The sequence below is a fragment of the Pelophylax lessonae genome (genome assembly GCF_965119305.1).
Source record: "Pelophylax lessonae genome assembly, chromosome: 12".
In the NCBI taxonomy this organism is placed as follows: domain Eukaryota; kingdom Metazoa; phylum Chordata; class Amphibia; order Anura; family Ranidae; genus Pelophylax; species Pelophylax lessonae.
Genome location: NC_138779.1, coordinates 88151269 through 88169596, shown reverse-complemented (window position 1 = coordinate 88169596; position 18328 = coordinate 88151269). Strand labels below are relative to the sequence as shown.

At 46.6% G+C, this 18328-nt stretch overlaps 1 protein-coding gene across 1 annotated transcript in view; it reads right to left on the bottom strand.

The window, feature by feature from the left end:
• Positions 1-18328, bottom strand: part of ACAP3 (ArfGAP with coiled-coil, ankyrin repeat and PH domains 3) — a 325607-nt gene that overhangs the window by 27342 nt on the left and 279937 nt on the right. The window contains exons 19-20 of the mRNA XM_082273559.1: positions 7943-8044; positions 1142-1234 (exon numbers count right to left, since the gene is read on the bottom strand). Of these exons, the coding sequence (XP_082129685.1) occupies positions 1142-1234; positions 7943-8044 (195 nt within the window). The remainder of the gene's footprint in view (positions 1-1141; positions 1235-7942; positions 8045-18328) is intronic.

The following is an 18328-nucleotide window of genomic DNA, read 5'->3' as shown; positions in this document are numbered from 1 at the left end:
AATCTTCTGCTCAAAGTCATAAAATGAAATTGTTATTAAAAAGCTTTTATTAAGCGCCAACAGTCTGCGCAGCGCTTTACAAAAAAAAAAAAAGGAGACAGTACAGGAGACTCAATACAATAGGGTTAGAAGACCCCGCCCATGAGAGCTTACAACCTAAAGGGGGGGGGGGGGACATAGGGACATATAATACAAAACCACCACCACATCCCGGTATTACATGCATACACCTTTATCCAAGAAAGCATTGGATAAGGGTGTAACCATATAGAGAGCACTTAGACATTCATTTGGGTCACAGACATAGATGATGCCCTTATCTAAGGGAAGTAAGAATGGTACATCTTCTACTGATATAAATGAACTGTGGCAGAGCTAGATTTTGCACCTTTAGTTATTTTGCAGCATATGTGGGCTAGTGCTTGCAAAGGAGACAGGACTTCAACTGCTTCAAGAACGGCAACATTATTATTGTCCTCAATGTTGCTGCCCTGACAGGGAAGCCAATATATGGCATTTAAGAATTACTTTTCTTTTCACACATCTGTTTCCCTCTACATAGCTTCATACTTGGCAAACAGCCATCGTTAAGTCTATCAAGCTGTAGAATTACATAAGAAATCTTTTAAACATAGAGGTTTATTTACTAAAGGCGAATAGGCTTTTCACTTTCCAAGGGAATTTGCCCCAGAGCTTAGTAAATGTGGCGAGGTTTCACTTTGCAAAGATTACTCAATCATGTGCAAGGAAAAAAAAAAACAGTATTCTTGCTTGCACATAATTGGATGATGGAAGTCAACAGAGCTTCACCTCATTCACTAAGCTCTGCAGCAATTTCCCTTGCATGGTGAAAAGTCTATTTGCCTTTAGCAAATCAACCCATAATGTTATGACTTTATGAGAGGCATACAGAGATAAGAGGTTCTTTGTATCCAACGTCTGCCACTTTGTCATCCAAGGGCAGAGAAACTGATATGTTTAAGAGGGTTTTCCCTCACATTTCCAAAAAACTACCCAAGAACAATTGGTGGTAGTTAAAAACAAAAACGTATTGCTTTTTTTTTTTTTTCTTGATAACACATGCTGCAAATGGAGATAAAGACATTTTATAAAGAATAGTAACTGTAGTGCAAATATTCACCTTCCTCTGTGACACTGTCCACTACCGAGCCAAACACTAAGACGTCATTGCTTCCGTCTGTGCTTCCTCCAAGGCCGCTGTCACTGCTTAGACCTGCGGGGCCAACAAGAAAAATACCAAATCCATGTTAAAAATAAAGTAGACTGCAAAAATTTGATTTTTTGACTTACCGTAAAATCCATTTCTCTTATGCTCATTGACGGACACAGCTCCTGATCTTTTTAACCATTGGGTTATTTATACTGTTCCCTAAAGGAGTAGGACACTAGGCAGAAAAAAATTCTGGCTACGCCTTTGGGCAGTCCCAGGGGTTATACTCCCTCTCTCTGCTATAGGTACTCAGTTTTGCTACAAGCAGTGTCCGAAGAACTCCAACTCCACAGAGGGGTGGGTGCTGTGTCCGTTAAAGGACATCGGAGAAATGGATTTTACGGTAGGTCAAAAATCCCATTTTATCTTTCGTTCATTGATTGACACAGCTCCTGATCTTCTTAACCATTGGAACGTCCCAAAGCAGTGTGAAACATAAGGGGTGGGAACAATGAAAAAAAAAACTCCCACGGCCAACTATAGCCAACCAGGTAAACAGGAGCCCAACAAAAACAACTGGAGCTCACCTGAAAAAACGATACACCCTTGAAGAGTACCAGGTCCTCTAAACAGCAGCCTGCAAAAACCTTGCAGCCAAAGGAAGCATCCGATGATGCCAACACATCCCCCTTTATAGAACTTTGTAAAAGTGTGCACTGACGACCAGACCAGTTGGCTGCCTTGCAAACCTGCGTCACTGATGCCTGATGACGAAAGGCTCAAGAGGCACTGAGCGCCGAGCAGAATGCGCCTTTACAGGGAAAGAAGGGACCTGAGCCTTGTTGGAATAGACCTGAACAAGGCAAAGCATCACCTTATCTCTGTGAACCACCAAGTAAAGTGAACAACAGGAGAACACCGCCAAATCTGACACCCTGTGCGCAGCGGTGAAAGCCACCAAAAAGGCCACCTTCTGGGACAGCGTAAGCAGGTAAATCTCCCGAAGATTTTCAAAAGGAGGCTTCTGTAAGACTGAGAGCAGCATATTGAGGACCCAAGGCAGCAACACTAGAGACTGCACTAGAGGAGGGGTCAAGTGCCTAACTCCCTGAAGAAAAGTAAGTACTAGGGAGAATGTGAACAAGGGCCATGAAAGAAGACCGCTAAGGCCCACACCTGACCCTTGATAGTATTCAAGGCCAGTTTCTGTTCAACCCCCTGTTGAAGGAAGGTCAAGATCCGAGCCACTGAAAAAAGAGCGAGGATGAACTCCAAGAGACTCACAACACGCAATGTACGTCGGTAGATCTCCCTATAAGTAGATTTTATAGCTTTTAATAGCGTTGGAATCACAGACTCACACCCAAAACCTCTTTCCTTTAGCATATGGCGTTCAACAGTCAAGCTGTCAAAACCAGCGACTGTAAAGAGGATGGAAGATTGGTCCTTGGGACAGCAGATCCTTCCTGAGAGGAAGCTTCCAAGGAACGTCGGCGACCAACCGCACCAGATCAGCGCACCAATCCTGGCCAGGCTATTCCGGGGCCACTAAGATGACCGGAAACCCTTCTGCCTTGATCCTGCATAGAAGTCTTGGCAGAAGCTTGAGAGGAGGGAAGGCGTAATTCAGATGATACTGACCCCACGGGGCCACCAGCGTGTCTGTGGCGTCCACCAGAGGATCCCGTGACGGAGCCACAAACCTCTGCACCTTTCTTTTGAGCCGAGACGCCAACAGATCCACCTCAGGGATGCCCCACCTGGAGACACAACTATTGAAACACCTTCGGGTGAAAGGACTACTCCCCCTGGTCCAAAGCCTGCCGACTGAGATAATCCGCCTGCTGGTGTTTCACCCCTGGAATGTGTACGGGGGAGAGGGCTGGAACTAACCGATCTGCCCACCTTAGAATGCCGGCTACCTCCAGAGCCACCAGGACACTTCTTGTGCACCCCTGGTGATTGACATAAGCCACGGCCGTGGCATTGTCCAATTGAATGCGCACTGGAAAACCCTGAACACGTTCCATCTAATGCTCCAGGCACAGTCTAATCGCTATGAGTTCCAAGTCATCGATCGGTAGTCTAGACTCTTCCACTGTTCAGATCCCCTGAGCAGAATTTTTGCTGAGGATTTTTGCTTTTGCCTCCCCAGCCAGACAGGCTGGCATCTGTGGTTACTGTTACAGTCCAATACAAGGGGAGGAAGGATTTGCCCAGCCGAAACGCCTGAGAAGGAAGCCACCATATCAGGGACTCTTTCCTTCTCCGGCTAAGCTGGATCTGATGGTCCAGAGACTGCGGATTCTTGTCCCCATTTAGACAGAATCTCCCTTGCGGGGACCTCGTATGGAACTGTGCAAACTGAACCGCCGCAAAAGGTAGACACCATTAGGCCCAGCACCTGCATGCAAGTCCGGAGGGATGACCATCTGCTGGACAGCAGGAGACGAATTGCAGCCTGCAGTTTCTACCATTTGTCCAGAGGAAGGAGCACTCTGGCTAAGGCCGAGTCCGGAGTCAGACCCAGATAGTCTAGCTTTGTGGGCGGAACCAGAGCAGATTTAAATAAAATTCTGAATCCAGCCAAACTCCCTCAGACTTCGTATGGTGATTTCCAGGTTTTCCACCAGAGCAGTAGCAGACTCCTTTTGCAGAAGGAGGTCGCTCAAGTAGCCCAGTACCGCGATGTAGCCCAGTACCGCGATCCCCCCCAATAACGTAACAATGTTAGCACAGGCCAACACTTTCGTGAGGAGCAGAGGCGAGACCAAAGGGTAACGCCACAACTGATATAGCTCCTCTCCCACGGCAAAGAGGAGGAAGTGTTGATGGCTGACACATATTGGAATGTGAAAGTAAGCCTCCTCGATGTTGATGGAGGCAGGAAAATCCCCCATGATGCAGGGAAGCGAATGGACTCCATTCTGAGCTTCTGCAACTGCACAAAGCAGTTCAGCGCCTTGAGGTCCAGAATTAGACGCACCTGGCCTTCCTTCCAAAGGGCTTCGATCCCTCGTCAGTCGACCCTGAGGGATGAAAAAAAAACTTGGGAGCCGAGAAGGAGGGCCCACATCTACGACGAGGGTCCTTGCCCCTAATAGCCTGCAGAAGAAAGGTACTCCTCCCCCCCTGTGAGACCTTTAATGATGTCATCCAGGGTAGCACCAAACAGGCTAGCTCCTTAAAAGGGAAGATCGGTCAAGGCCTTTTTAGAAGTCTGGTCTGCAGACCAGCGTTTGAGCCAAAAGACACACCGTGGGGCCACTGTCGAAACTGAGAGCTGAGCCACTAGGGGAGCTGCATCCAAAGAGGCTTCACAGATAAGCTGCAGCCCCTGGACCAGCTGGTCTGCCAGCTCAGCAAAGGCAGTGGGGAGCTTCTCCCCCTCCAGACCAGGGCGCAAAAACTTAGCCCATTTGGTCAGAATCTGCGACTCCAGGGCAGTGGTAAATATCGGCCTCAGTACCCAACCAGCCAGGGTGTACAAATTGCGGGCCACAGCCTCCGCCTTCCTGTCAGCTGAGTCCTTAAATGCTGGGGACTCTTCAACCGGAATCATGATTGCATTGTTTATTCCGGAAACCGGAGGGTCCACCACTGGTGGAACAGTCCACTTCTTAAGAAGGGACTCCTCACAGGGGTATCGCCTAGCAACTCGCTTAGGGACCTCAAGGGGATGCTTTTGTTGTTCCCACATTTTAGTGACAATTCTGTCAAAATAGGAGGGGAAAGGGAACACCTTTGCTGCTCTGGATGGCTTGTGAGTGCCATAGGGAACCTGTGCCTAGATCGCAGCCACAGCTGCATCCCCCAACTTTAAGTCTCAAGCATAGATACAATCAGTGCTTCCACCAGTGCCTTTTCGTGGGCTGTTGCAGAAGTAACAGTGACCGTCCCATGGAGGGGCCCAGGTCCACCCCAAAACCCTCCAGGAGGAATGCTGCATCTCAGGCCGAGACCCCGTCATATGCAACCTCGCAAAGCGTTTACCTTGCAGGCCAGCCCCCGTCCGGTGGGGCTATTTCGCAGTCGACCTAGAGCAGAGATGAGGTCTGCGAGCATTCGCTGCCCAGACTGGGGTGACCACTGGATCTATATTATCCAGCCTGTCACCCAGTCTGGCAGTTTATTGTAGACCTCACAGGAAAAAACTAGGAGAAAAAAATCTATCAAAATAGAAAAAAATTGCCAGGACCAAAGATCCCAGCAAGGTCCTTACTCCTGACTAGTACCTATAGCAGAGAGAGGGAGTATACCCCCTGGGACTGCCCATAGGCGTAGCCAGACTTTTTTCTGCATAGTGTCCTACTCCTGTAGGTGGCAGTATAACACAATGGTACAGAAAATCAGGAGCTGTGTCTGCCAATGAACGAAAGATAACATTTTTTTTGACACAGAAAGAACTACAAGGAAAACCATTTTTTACTTAAAACCAACACACTTGGGCCTTTCCAAACATCTAAATACAAGCTAATGTATGAAAGATTTATATATCTGACCTTATTTAGCATGGTTTTGTTGTTTACTCTCACACCACAGCTTGAGTCAGAGGTCACCTGCATCTCTCATGTTTTGACTATAAAATACTGCAAGTGCAGAAATATGTATATTAATATGACAGAAGTCCAATGAGCCCTTATCTCCCTGTAGTGAGCCAACAACTCTGCCTTCGCTGCACTCAAATCCCTAAGCAGCATTGTGAGGAACTGCCCAGTTCTCTTCTCTAAGGTTACAGAACACCTCCCCTAACCTCATCTCCATTATATGCTTGTAACCTGGCTGCTTACTATTATATCTCAATGGCTATGCTAAGTCTGCAAGCAAATACTGTGCTACTTTGTGAAATGTTTAAACACATTTATGTTTTCAATATACAGTATACAGGAAATCCAATCATAAATATTACATATTTAGCACAAAAATGTGACATACAGTACTAATTTGCTTAGCTGTGTCCCCTGCTATTGTGTAACCATACATAAAAAAATCAATTCTACCACATCTGCACAAGTTATATATTCTGTGAACAGATCTGTGGCAATAATGGCATTAGAAGCATGTTGTGGAGATTAAAGCGGTTGTAAGGGCTCACTTTTTTTTACTAAAATAATAAACATGTTACACTTACCTGCTTTGTGCAAGGATATTTCACAGAGTGGCCCTGAACCTCTTCCTATGGGTTCCTTCCTATGATGGCTTCCTATGGGGACACACGTGTGGGGCAGGCTGTCAAGCCAGGCTGTGTGCATCCACACAACTCGGTAAAGAGGGAATCAACTCGGTAAAGGAGGAGAGCATATTTAAAAGAAGAAAAACTACCACAAGAGGACACAGTTTTAAATTAGAGGGGCAAAGGTTTAAAAGTAATATGAGGAAGTATTACTTTACTGAGAGAGTAGTGGATGCATGGAATAACCTTCCTGCAGAAGTGGTAGCTGCAAATACAGTGAAGGAGTTTAAGCATGCATGGGATAGGCATAAGGCTATCCTTCATATAAGATAGGGCCAGGGACTATTCATAGGATTCAGATATATTGGGCAGACTAGATGGGCCAAATGGTTCTTATCTGCCGACACATTCTATGTTTCTATGTTTCTATGTTTCTATCCATAGACCCACACAGTGCAGCTCAGCTCTGCCCCGCCCTCACTCTGTCCTCACAGGAATTGACTGGCAGCAGCAGGAGCCAATAGCTTCCGAAGCTATCAACCAAGTCTGTGAGAGAGTGGAGAGAAGCCCCGCAGAAGGGAACAGTGCAGGATTGATACAGGACTTGGGTAAGTGTTTGGGGGGGTGAAGTCACAGCAACTGGAAGTTTTTTTTACCCCAATGCAAACAATGCAATAAGGTAAAAAAAAGTTTGACTTTAGAACCACTTTATCATTCAGCTGCTACAGTTACAAACTATACATTGCTCCAGATTCATGTTAGGTTACAATGTTACTTGGCTAGAAAGACAACAGATAATCCATAATAATATCATTGTTAAGGCTGAACTCCAGGCACACAGATGTCTCCTGCCAAATGACTGTCTCCATGTCCATCCAGAAGTGAGATTTACACAACTCTGTTTCACAGCAGAGCCCTCCCTGGCAGATGATCTGATTTTTTTCTTCTGCAGTTAGACAATACTTACAGCTCTTTCCCTCCCTCAGCCTGTGACTGAACAGTGAAAAGGGAATCAGAGGAATGATGAGCGCATTCTCTCCATAACTCTGCTCTCCTCTACTATCAGCATGTTTCTTGTTAGTACACGAGTATCGCAGCACAACGGATTGGCTCACAGAGCTGCTTTTCCCTCTCTCAGCCCGATCTCTTCTGTACAGGGGATTGCAAAAGGCTGAAGCCAGGCCAAAATTAGGTATTTGCACTGTTTGCATATATAATAAATACATGTATTGAGGCAATTCTATAATTTGTCTTCTCTTTGCATTCTATTCTCATAATACTATTCTCATATTGAAACAAAGTTTTACTTTTGCAGAGTGACTGAGAACTAAACTGTATGATGAAAATGTATATTGTATCCACAGCTCTTCCTAATGTACAGTAATCAGTCTTTATAAACCTTCAATTCATACAAAAAGTAGAAAAAGAAAGTTTATAAAGCCATACATTGCATTGTCTTTCTCAGGAACAAAATGGCCAACCCTTCTTGCATTCAGCCATGTTGGAAACCTTTTTATCATTGATATCATTTGATGCATTACCAGTATCTAATTTTGTAGGTATGTAAATGAGTAACTTTCTCTTGTCGCCGACCTTACCTCCATCCGGGAGGAACGGCATAGCGCTCCCACCGGGCTCAGCGCCACTGCCAGTCCACGGTGCAGCTGGCAGGGGGTGCTGCGCTGGAAGCTGGTTGGCACCTAAGAGGAAGGTGATGGCATAGTCAATGAAATAGTAAGGTCTTACATCTACTAGCAATACCATGATGATGGAACTACACATGCAATTGCTAATGAGGTGAAATCTTTGGGTTCAGGGAATTCTGACCGCACAACAACAAACAGAATCAGTTTTAAAAATGGATAGTCCACATCCAACACTTATGATCAAGCTATTGTGCTTAAGATTTGAAAATGCTCAAATTAATATGGTTCTAATCATTTACTCTTTTTATAGGAGGCGCATGCTTTTGCTCTAGAATATATCCAGTAGTAAAAATTAACGAAGAAAAAAAAAAAAAAAAAAAAAAATCAGCAGTAAACATGCACAACTCTACTAAGCAATGCTGAAATACTTTTTAGGTTTTTGTTGTTATCCCCCCATTGCCAGAACCTAGAACTTAGGAATATTTTTACTATACGGGAAGAATTACCTGAGTATTTACTGTTAAAATTCTGTTGAGGATCTTTATTCTAAATCCAAGAAATAAACCCTTAATATGGGCTCTCCTATGAGCTCCACATTTTTATGCTTACATTTAAGCTTTTTGACAAAACAGGTGCAAATTGTCCTTTGACAACTATTTCCACAATGTCACAGCTAGGACAGCTTTCTTCTTTCCTGCTTCACAATGGCGGTCTGCATTCTGAATAATCAGTATGACAGCTAGTTAAAATAACACATAACAAAACTGCAAAGCTAGGTACACACTAGAAGATTTTGTTAGTTTAACCCAACGGGCCGAATGAAGAAAAAAAAAAAAAAAAAGAGTTTGCCGTACTAGACGATGTTAGTGCGATGATCTCCCCCGCTGTGCTATTGTGTTCTGATAGGAGGACTGCCCCCACACTAGAACACATTGATCAGTACTTGCAGCCATTGGCCAGCGCTGATCAGATGCTGGTTTTCCAGCATGCCCGCTCGACAGAAACTAATCGTTAGACTGGCTTCTGTCGGACAGGCTGCTGTATACACTGGTCGAATGCCGGCCGATCTCTGTTGAACCGGCCAATATGGCCCGATATTCAGCCCATGTGTACCAGCCTTTAGGTTAAGGCATACGTTAAACCAATTATACCATGGACAGCAATCCCTAGGGATGGCAATTTCAACAGATAACTTTAAAGTAAGACACATCTACAGATTGCTGAAGATCCTTTTAGGATAAATGTGTAATAACTAGAGCAAAAGAAAACCAAAGAAAAAGTGGAATGCTTGCACAAAATGCTACAGTGAAATATTGCTTTTAAATTATTTGACTGATTGCTATGGAAAACAATTCCTACTATGAGACTCATCTGCTATCCACAGCAGTGTTTCTCAAAATCATTTTAGGTACAGCAAACCATGAGCTTCAACATGTGCCAGAGAGTTGTGTGCTATATAACAGATCAGCCATAACATTTATACAACTGACAGGCAAAGTGACTAAAACATTGAATATCTTGTTACAATGGCAAATGAAAGTGGGTTAGGGTGACTCTGAAGCTGATGTTTTGAAAGAGAAAAATGGGCAAGTGTAAGGATTTGAGCGACTTTGACAGTGGCCAAATTGGAAGGACTTATACGACTGGGTCAGAGCATCTCCAAAACTGCACCTCTTTAGGTATGCTCCTGGCCTTCAGCAGTTAGAACCTACTAAAAATGGTCCAAGGAAGGAAAAAAGGCAACAGAGTCATGGGCAGCTAGGGCTCATTTAATGCATGTGGGGAGGGAAGACTGGCCCATGCTGTCCAATCCAACAGAACAGCTACTGTAGCTCAAACTGCTAAAAAAGTTAATGCTGGTTGCGATCAGTGGTGGATCTACCAGGGTCATAAAGGTCACACTTGAGACCAGGCCCTGGCATTCTGCCACTGTCAAGAGGCCCCAGCGGGGGTTGCTAGCCACAGGGCTCTGAGCTGGGAGCTGGCACTGACAGTTCCCCCTCCCTCACACGGATGCGAGAGGAGACAGCTGATCAGCCGTTTCTCCTCCTGCCCCTCTCCTCCTAACTGCACACTGCAGATAGTATGAAGCCCAGAAGCTGAATGATCAAATTCAGCTGCTGGGCTTCACACTTTCCGCGGTGCACACAGGAGGAGGAGAAGGAGCAGATCGGCTCTCTCCTCTCCCATCTGTGCGAGGGAGGGGGAACTGTTAGTGCAGACCCTGGGCTGTATGAGAGAGAGATGCTCTCAGCTCGCAGACCTGTTGAGGAGACACTAATAGGAGGCATTGATGAGCACTGATAGGCAGCATTGATGGGTACTGATAGGTGGCACTGATGAGCACTGATAGGCTGCACTCATGTGCACTGATAGGCGGCATTAATGAGCATTGATAGTAGGCGCTGATAGGCATATTTGATGAGCACTGATAGGTGGCACTGATAGGCAGCATTAATGAGCACTGATAGGCAGCACTGAATGGGCTGTATTGATTATCAGGGTAAATGTACTGAGTGCCTTGGCGGTTAACACCTCTCCTTTCCTCACACAGAAACAGCGTGGGAGGAAAGAACCGCCGATAAGCAGCAAGTCTGTTTACAGGTGATAAGCTCATCACATGGTAAAGGGCCGTTGTGATTGACCCTTTACCGTGATCAGTCACAGAGTGCACTGGATGCACCCACCAGGGGGCATGTGGGAGGCATGGTTCTGGGAGGATGTCCATGGATGCCCTCTCCAAATTGGAAGCCCTGGGCTTGGATGGAAGAGGGGAGGGTCGGGGAGGCTATTCATGGCTTTTTGCAATGGGTTCTTGGGTCTGGTTGCAGTAGAAAGACGTCAAGAACACACAGTGTTTCACAGTTTGTTGCTCACTGGGGTTGCGTAGTTGCAGACTGGTCAGGGTGCCAATGCCGACTCATGCCCACAGTCAAAACTTATAGAGTGGGCATGTGAGAATCAGAACTGGACCATGGAGCAATAAAAGAAGGTGGTCTGTTCTGGTGAATTCAAGAATGGTTTGAGCAACTGTTGACTTGGCCTCCAAGTTCTCCAGATTTTATGCAAATCAAGCATCTGTAGGATTTGCTGGAAAAAGAAAAAAGTCCATGGAGACCTTGCTACTGATGGCTTGGTTCAAGATACCACAGCATAACTTCAGAGGTCTAATGGAGTCAATGACTCAATGGGTAATGGTAGGTGGTCATAATGGTATGGCTGATCGCTGTATAAGAATGGGGCTGCCAGCGGACAAGATACAAGGGGCACTAGTTCAGTCTAAAAACAGGTAATCCCTCATCTGCAAGTATGGTTTTAAAGTGTGTATTATTTTCTAAAATGAACATTCTTTGAGTATTTGTAAAGGATGTAATTTGTGTATTTTTGGTAAATACAGCTACCTCACAGTTTTTAGTCAATGCCAGTTTTATAAATGTTGGCCTTTTCTATTTAATACGAATAAACCCTGGCAGTACATGTTATCATGTTTTCGGACAAGTCAGTTATTTCAAATGATTACACCTCTGATTCTGCAATGAGGTGAATAATTGGCATTGATAAGTGTCTGGTTTAGGGCAAAAGCTCACAGGTATCTTTCAAAAAAATAAAATAAAATAAACAGGGATAAAAATATAGGACATTTGCTGTAGTCATCATCATTATCCTTTCTCAGATTTTAATCTAAATAATACTTTGTGTCATATAGTATTTATTATATTGTCAGCAGCCCCTCGTGGGCTTATTTGAAAAGGGGGAGATGTGGTGTCACAAGAAGTAAGAGAAAAGCAATAAAGCTTATCAGAGGATTTAACCTTTGCCAATAATTGTCCAAAATGTCTGGGGAGAGAGACCCATTTTAAAAGTTATTTTTACTTTTAAAACACATTAGCTTTTTAAAAATTTTGAGGGATACCACACAACTGCACTGTATCTACAGAGAAGAATTGTTTCATATTTGGAGTTGATTTACTAAATGAGTAGAGGCTCCTTTCCAAATGAGCACAGGTTTGAAGTGTCAGTAAAAGCAAAAGGTTTCTTTTCAGTTTTGTATAGAGTGAAGAGGGATTAGAACACCTGTTAGTTTCCAATGCGGTCTGTGCCCCCGTTATGGAGATTCACCCTTCGTCCTGTTTACGGTTACCATCAAAAGTGAAATTAAAAGAAAATCCCAAATTTGGGTTGAACAGAAATAGAGGGGAAATCTTTCATTGGGGACACTATTTCTGGTGACACACCGGGAGTCCCATACTTTGGAGGGATTTCCGCTCATTTTCTGTTTGGGGTATGGGACATGCAATGAAAGGGATATCCCCACAATGGGACACAAAAAGAAAAGAAAACTGACAGGGGTTTAAACCCTTCCTTACATTATCCGAAATGAAAAGATGGGATTTTTGACTTACTATAAAAATCCATTTCTCTGATGTTCCTTGACAGACACTGCTTCAGATCTTCATAACCGTTGGTTTATACTGCCCCCTACAGGAGTAGGACATATTCCCTCTCTCTGCTATAGGGACTCGGTTTAGTTACAGTATCAGAAGAATTACAACTTCACAGAGGGGTGGGTGCTGTGTCCGTCAATGAACATCAGAGAAATGGATTTTAAGGCAAGTCAAAAATCCCATTTCCTCAGTAAAAGGACACAGCTTCAGATCTTCATAACCGTTGGGACATCCCAAAGAAGTGTTAAACATGAGAAGTAGGAACAGCAAAAAAATTTCCAAGGCTAAACAGTAGCCAACCAGGCAACAGGAGCTCAACCAAAACAACTGGAGCTCATCTGAATTAAACAATACACCCTCAAAGAGGATCAGGTCCTATCAACAGCAGCCTGCAAAACCCTGCGGCTAAAAGAAGCATCCGCAGATGCCAACACATCCACTTTACAAAACTTTGTTAAAGTGTGCACCGACAACCAAGTGGCTGCCTTGCAAACCTGCATCATGGACGCCTGATGACGGAAAGCCCAGGAGGCACTAAGCGCCCCAGTAGAGTGTGCCTTAAAAGGGAAAGGAGCAACCTGACTCTTGATGAAATAGGCCTGAATCACTGTCTGTCTGATCCATCTGGAAATGGTCGCAGAGGAAGCGGACAACCCTTTACGAGGCCCATCCGTGAGCACAAAGAGAGTCAGACTTCCTGAAAGACTCCGTAGCTGCCATGTACACCCTAATTGCCCGGACCACATTCAAGTCATGCAAGGCAATTTCGTTTAGATATTTAGGCCTAGGACACAGGGAAGGCAACACAATGCCTTCATTCAAATGAAAATGAGAGATAACCTTTTGTAAGGAACGACAGACAGGGCGAAGAACCACCTTATCTCTGTGAATCACCAGGTAAAGTGCACGACAGGATAATGCCGTCAGTTCCGAGACCCTACGCGCAGAGGTGATAGCCACCAAAAAAGGACACCTTCTGGGACAGTGTAAGCAGGGTAAACTCCCGAAGGTTCTCAAAGGGAGGCTTCTGGAGGACCGAAAGCACCAAACTAAGGTCCCAAGGCGGCAACGGAGCCTACACTGGAGGAACCATTTGTCAGACACCCTGAAGAAAGGTATGCACCAGGGAGTAAATAGCCAAAGCTCGTTGGAAGAAGACCGCCAAAACCGACACCTGGCCCTTGATGTTACTCAAAGCCAATTTCTATTCAAGACCCCCCCACCCCCCCCCGTTGAAGGAAGGTCAAGATCCGAGCCACCAAGGAGTGAGGATGAACCCCAAGAGACTCACATCACGCAATGTACGTCTTCCACATATGATGGTAGATCCTCCTAGAAGTAGATTTCCTAGCTTTTAACAATGTAGGAATCACCAACTCAGATAAACTTCTATCCTTCAGCACCTGGCGTCAAGCGGTCAAAGCCATCGACTGTAAAGCAGGATGGAAGATCGGTCCTTGAGACAGCAGATTCTCCCTGAGAGGAAGCTTCCAAGGAACGTCGGCGACCATCCGCACCAGATCGGCGTAATAAGCCCGGCAAGGCCAGAGCCACTAAGATGACCGGAATTTGTGGCAGAAGCTTGAGAGAAAGGAAGGCGTAAATCAGACAATATTGACCCCACAGGGCCACCAGTGGGCCTGTGGCGTTCGCCAGAGGATCCCTTGACCAAGCGACAAACCTCTGCACCTTTCTGTTGAGCTGGAACGAACCATTCTACCCACCTTAGAATGCCGGTTACCTCCAGAGCCGACAGGACACTTCTTGTGCCCCCTTGGTGATTGACATAAGCAACAGCCATGGCATTGTCCGATTGAAAGCGCACTGGACAACCCTGAAGATGATCCGTCCAATACTCCAGACACATTCTGATCGCTCGGAGTTCCAAGACATTAATTGGTAGTCTGGACTCTTTCAGCGTCCAGATCCTCTGAGCAGAATTTTTGCCGAGGACACCTCCCCAGCCAGACAAGCTGGCATCCGTGGTGACCACTGTCCAATACAAGGGGAGGATGGATTTCCCCAGCCAAAGCACTGGTGAAGGAAGCCACCATATTAGGGACTCCTTCGTTCCCCGACTCAGGCGGATCGGATTGTCCAGAGACTGCAGAGTCTTGTCCCATTTGGTCAAAATCTCCCTTTGCATGGATCTCGTATGGTAGAGAAGGTAGACACCATCAGGCCCAACACCCACATGCAAGTTCAGAGGGATAACCATCTTTTGGACAGCAGGAGACAAATTGCAACCTGCAATTTCTGGATTTTGTCCAGATGAAGGAGCACTCTGGCTAAGGCCAAGTCCAGAGTCAGACCCAGATAGTCCAGCTTTGTGGACAGAACCAGGGCAGAAGGCGATTGTCCAAGTAGCCCAGTACCGCGATCCCCCATTGGCAAAGCAAAGCTAGCACCCGGGCTAACACTTTTGTGACGACCCGAGGAGCAGAGGCGAGACCAAAGGATAACGCCACAAACGGATAATGCGCCTCTCCCACGGCAAAGCGGAGAAAGCGCTGGTGACTGGCACATATTGGAATGTGAAGGTAAGCATCCTTGATGTCGATAGAGGCGAGGGACTCCTCCCTAATGCAGGGATGGCACCACTGTGCGAATGGACTCCATTCTGAACTTCTGCACCCGCACAAAGCAGTTCAGCACCTTGAGGTCCAGGATTGGACACACTTTGCCGTTTTCTTCCTGCAAACTGTAAACAGGTTTGAGTAAAAACCCTGAAATGGTTTCTAAGTCGGAACCGGGACAATCACCCCTTGATGGAACAGGTCTTGTACCGCCCCATAACCTGTAAGCGGTCCGGGGACAGGCGCGAGTTGGAAGTAAAGAACCTTGCTGGGGGACAAGAGAAACTCGATCTTGTAGCTGGACTGAATGACTCCGTTGACCCACTTGTCTTGCACCAGGGAGGTCCACAGTTCTGGAAACCAGCGAAAACGTCCCCCCACCCCTGAAACTGGTTAGGGCGCACCTTCATGCTGAAGGAGCCTTGTCCGCGGGTCTGAATAGCCCGCTTTTGGCTTGCCAGACCAGGTTCCTTTGGATCCTCCAGAGGAGGCCCTGAAAGGCTTCTGGCCCTTGTCAGTCGACCCTGAGGGACAAAAAAAAAACTTCTTATGAGTCGAGAAGGAAGGCCCACATCTACGAAAAGGTTCCTTGCCCTTAGAAGCCTGTGGCAGAAAGGTACTCTTCCCTCCTGTGAGACCATTAATGAGGTCATCCAGTGCAGCACCAAATAGGCGATCTCCTTGAAAGGGAAGATCAATCAAGGCCTTTTTAGAAGTCTGGTCCGCAGACCAGCATTTGAGCCAAAAGACTGGCAGGAAAACTGCCAAAACAGAGAGCTGAGCCACTAGGGGAGCCACATCCAAAGAGACATCACAGATGAACTGCAGCCCATGGACCAGCTGGTCCACCAGCTCAGCAAAGGCAGGGGAGAGATGTTCTCCCTCCAGGTCACGGTATAAAAGCTTAGCCCAATCAGTCAGATTTTGCGACACCAAGGCAATGGTGAATACCGTCCTCAGTGCATAGTGCGGGCCACAGCCTTCCTTTCAGCCAGGTCCTTAAAGGCCGGGGACTCTTCACCCGGAATCATGGTTGTCTTGTTCAATCTGGAAACCGGAGGGTCCACCACCAGTAGAACAGTCCACTTCTTAAGAAGGGACTCCTCATAGGGGAAAGTGCTTAGGGACCCCAAGGGGACGCTTTGGTCGTCCTCTCTCTTTAGTAACAATTCTGTCGAAATAGGCGGGGAAAGGAAACACTTTTGCCGCTCTGGATTGCTTGTGAGTGCCAAAGAGAACCTGCGCCTCTGTCCCAGCGGCATCCTCTATCTTCAAGGTCTCAAGCACAGATACAAACAGTGCTTTCACCAGTGCCTTTTTGTGCGCGGTTGCAGACGTGGTAGAATCATCCTCACTGTCAGAGGATTCTGGGCGCGTGGTTGCAGACTGAGCAGGGTGACCCACTTTCACGGCGGCCGAATCAGATTAAAGATCTGATGACACAGATGAGGCAGAGGAAGGTGGGGGGTGCTTTTTGCTAGCCCGTCGCCCGAAGACCCCCTCCACCTGGGACGCAAAGGACACAAAGGACCGCCGTCAGTGCAATGATGGATGGTTGAGACCCGGAGGGCCCCGCAGCCTCAGAGAGGGGATCAGGTAGGGAGATGTGCTCCAAGACTCCATGAGTCACCAGGGGGACCCAACAAAAAGTGTAAAACACTGCAGGGGACAAACCCCACCAAGCTTGCAACACCACCCGGTCCCCAGGCACAAGCATCAAGTGATCCTCAGAAGAGAGGGAGAAAACCCCACCAGACTCACTACCCAACAGAAACAGGCACCTGCAGCCACCAGGAAAATCTGCACTCCACGTGCAGCAATCAGGAAGTGAAAGGATCCATGAGTAAGCACCAGGGGAGGAGGAGGGGCTCCCACCACCAAAATTGCCGCCCACAGGGCTCCCGCTGCTATTTTCAATGACAAACCACCGCAAAATGGCCGCAGGGCTATACAAACATGGCCGCCGTGTATAGAAACATACAGGCTACAACAAAATGGCTGCCCCGCGCGGCACCACGAGGCTTACAGGGATTCAGAAGGGAACCCAGGCCTCAAGGACAGACCCAGGCAGGACTTGGGGCCCTGGCAGGAGCCCTAAAACAGGTAAAAATAAATCAATAATGCTGAGCCAGTTTACATTTATGCACATCTTTGATTCATGTATATGATTCACACTACTGTTATTGATTTAATTTTTGATTGAATTGAGTCACTTGGCGCAGCATTATTGATTTATTTTTATTCACTGGTGGTATGTGTCAACACTGATTGCTTGCAGCCTTGTATCTATTTATTTATCCAATTTCAATTTATTTTTTATTGTGGTTTGCACTGATTATTTCACGTTGTTGGACTAAAACAGGTAAAGACCCCCCCCCAGTCGATCACCCGGTCGCTGGTGGCGCCCCCCCCAGCCTCCATCACCAGCATAGCGCCCTGCCCCCACCCCAGGAGGTGGATCAGACCACCATAAAGCCCCAACATATGTGGAGGGGAACCCAGGGGTCCGACCATCCCACGGAGGGGCCCACGTCCACCCCAAAACCAAAGGAGGAGAAGGGGGACAGCTACTCACCATACCAGGAACCAGGCGCCGCTCCAGACAGAACCGCCTCTCCATCGAAATAAGGGGGGGCTGTCAGCCAGGATGAACGCTGCAACTCGGGCCGAGACCCGGTCGTATGTGACCTCGCGAGGCGTTTAACTCGCAGGCCAGTCCCCGTCCAGTGGGGCTATGTCATGGCCGACCTAGCGCGGACCTCAGGTCTGTGCGCTCTCGCTGGCAAAACTGGGGTGACCACTGGATCTAGATTATCCAGCCCGTCGCCCAGTCCAGCAGTTGATTGTAGATCTCACAGGAAAAATTCAGGACAAAAAAAATTCTATCTAAAAAGAAAAAATTGCCAGGACCAAAGATCCCAGCAAGGAAGTCCTTACTCCTGACTAGGCAGAAAAAAAACTGAGTGCCTATAGCAGAGAGAGGGAGTATACCCACAGGGACTGCCCATAGGTGTAGACAGACTTTTTTTCTGCCTAGTGTCCTACTCCTGCAGGGGGCAGTATAACCCGAAGGTTATGAAGATCTGAAACTGTGTCGAAAGAGAAAAAAATGTTTTGCTTTTAGTGACACTAACTTATTTAAAATGTTTTCCTTTGCAAAGAAAACATAAATCCCCAAGTGTTCAGGTACGGGATTGTATAATGATTTTCATACTGCATTGCACCCATGTAATAAACAGCGTGTCTATGAGTGTACATACAGAGTAGAGAGTTTATGTCTCCACACCTGAATAATGGAGCCATCAGGGATTCCTTTA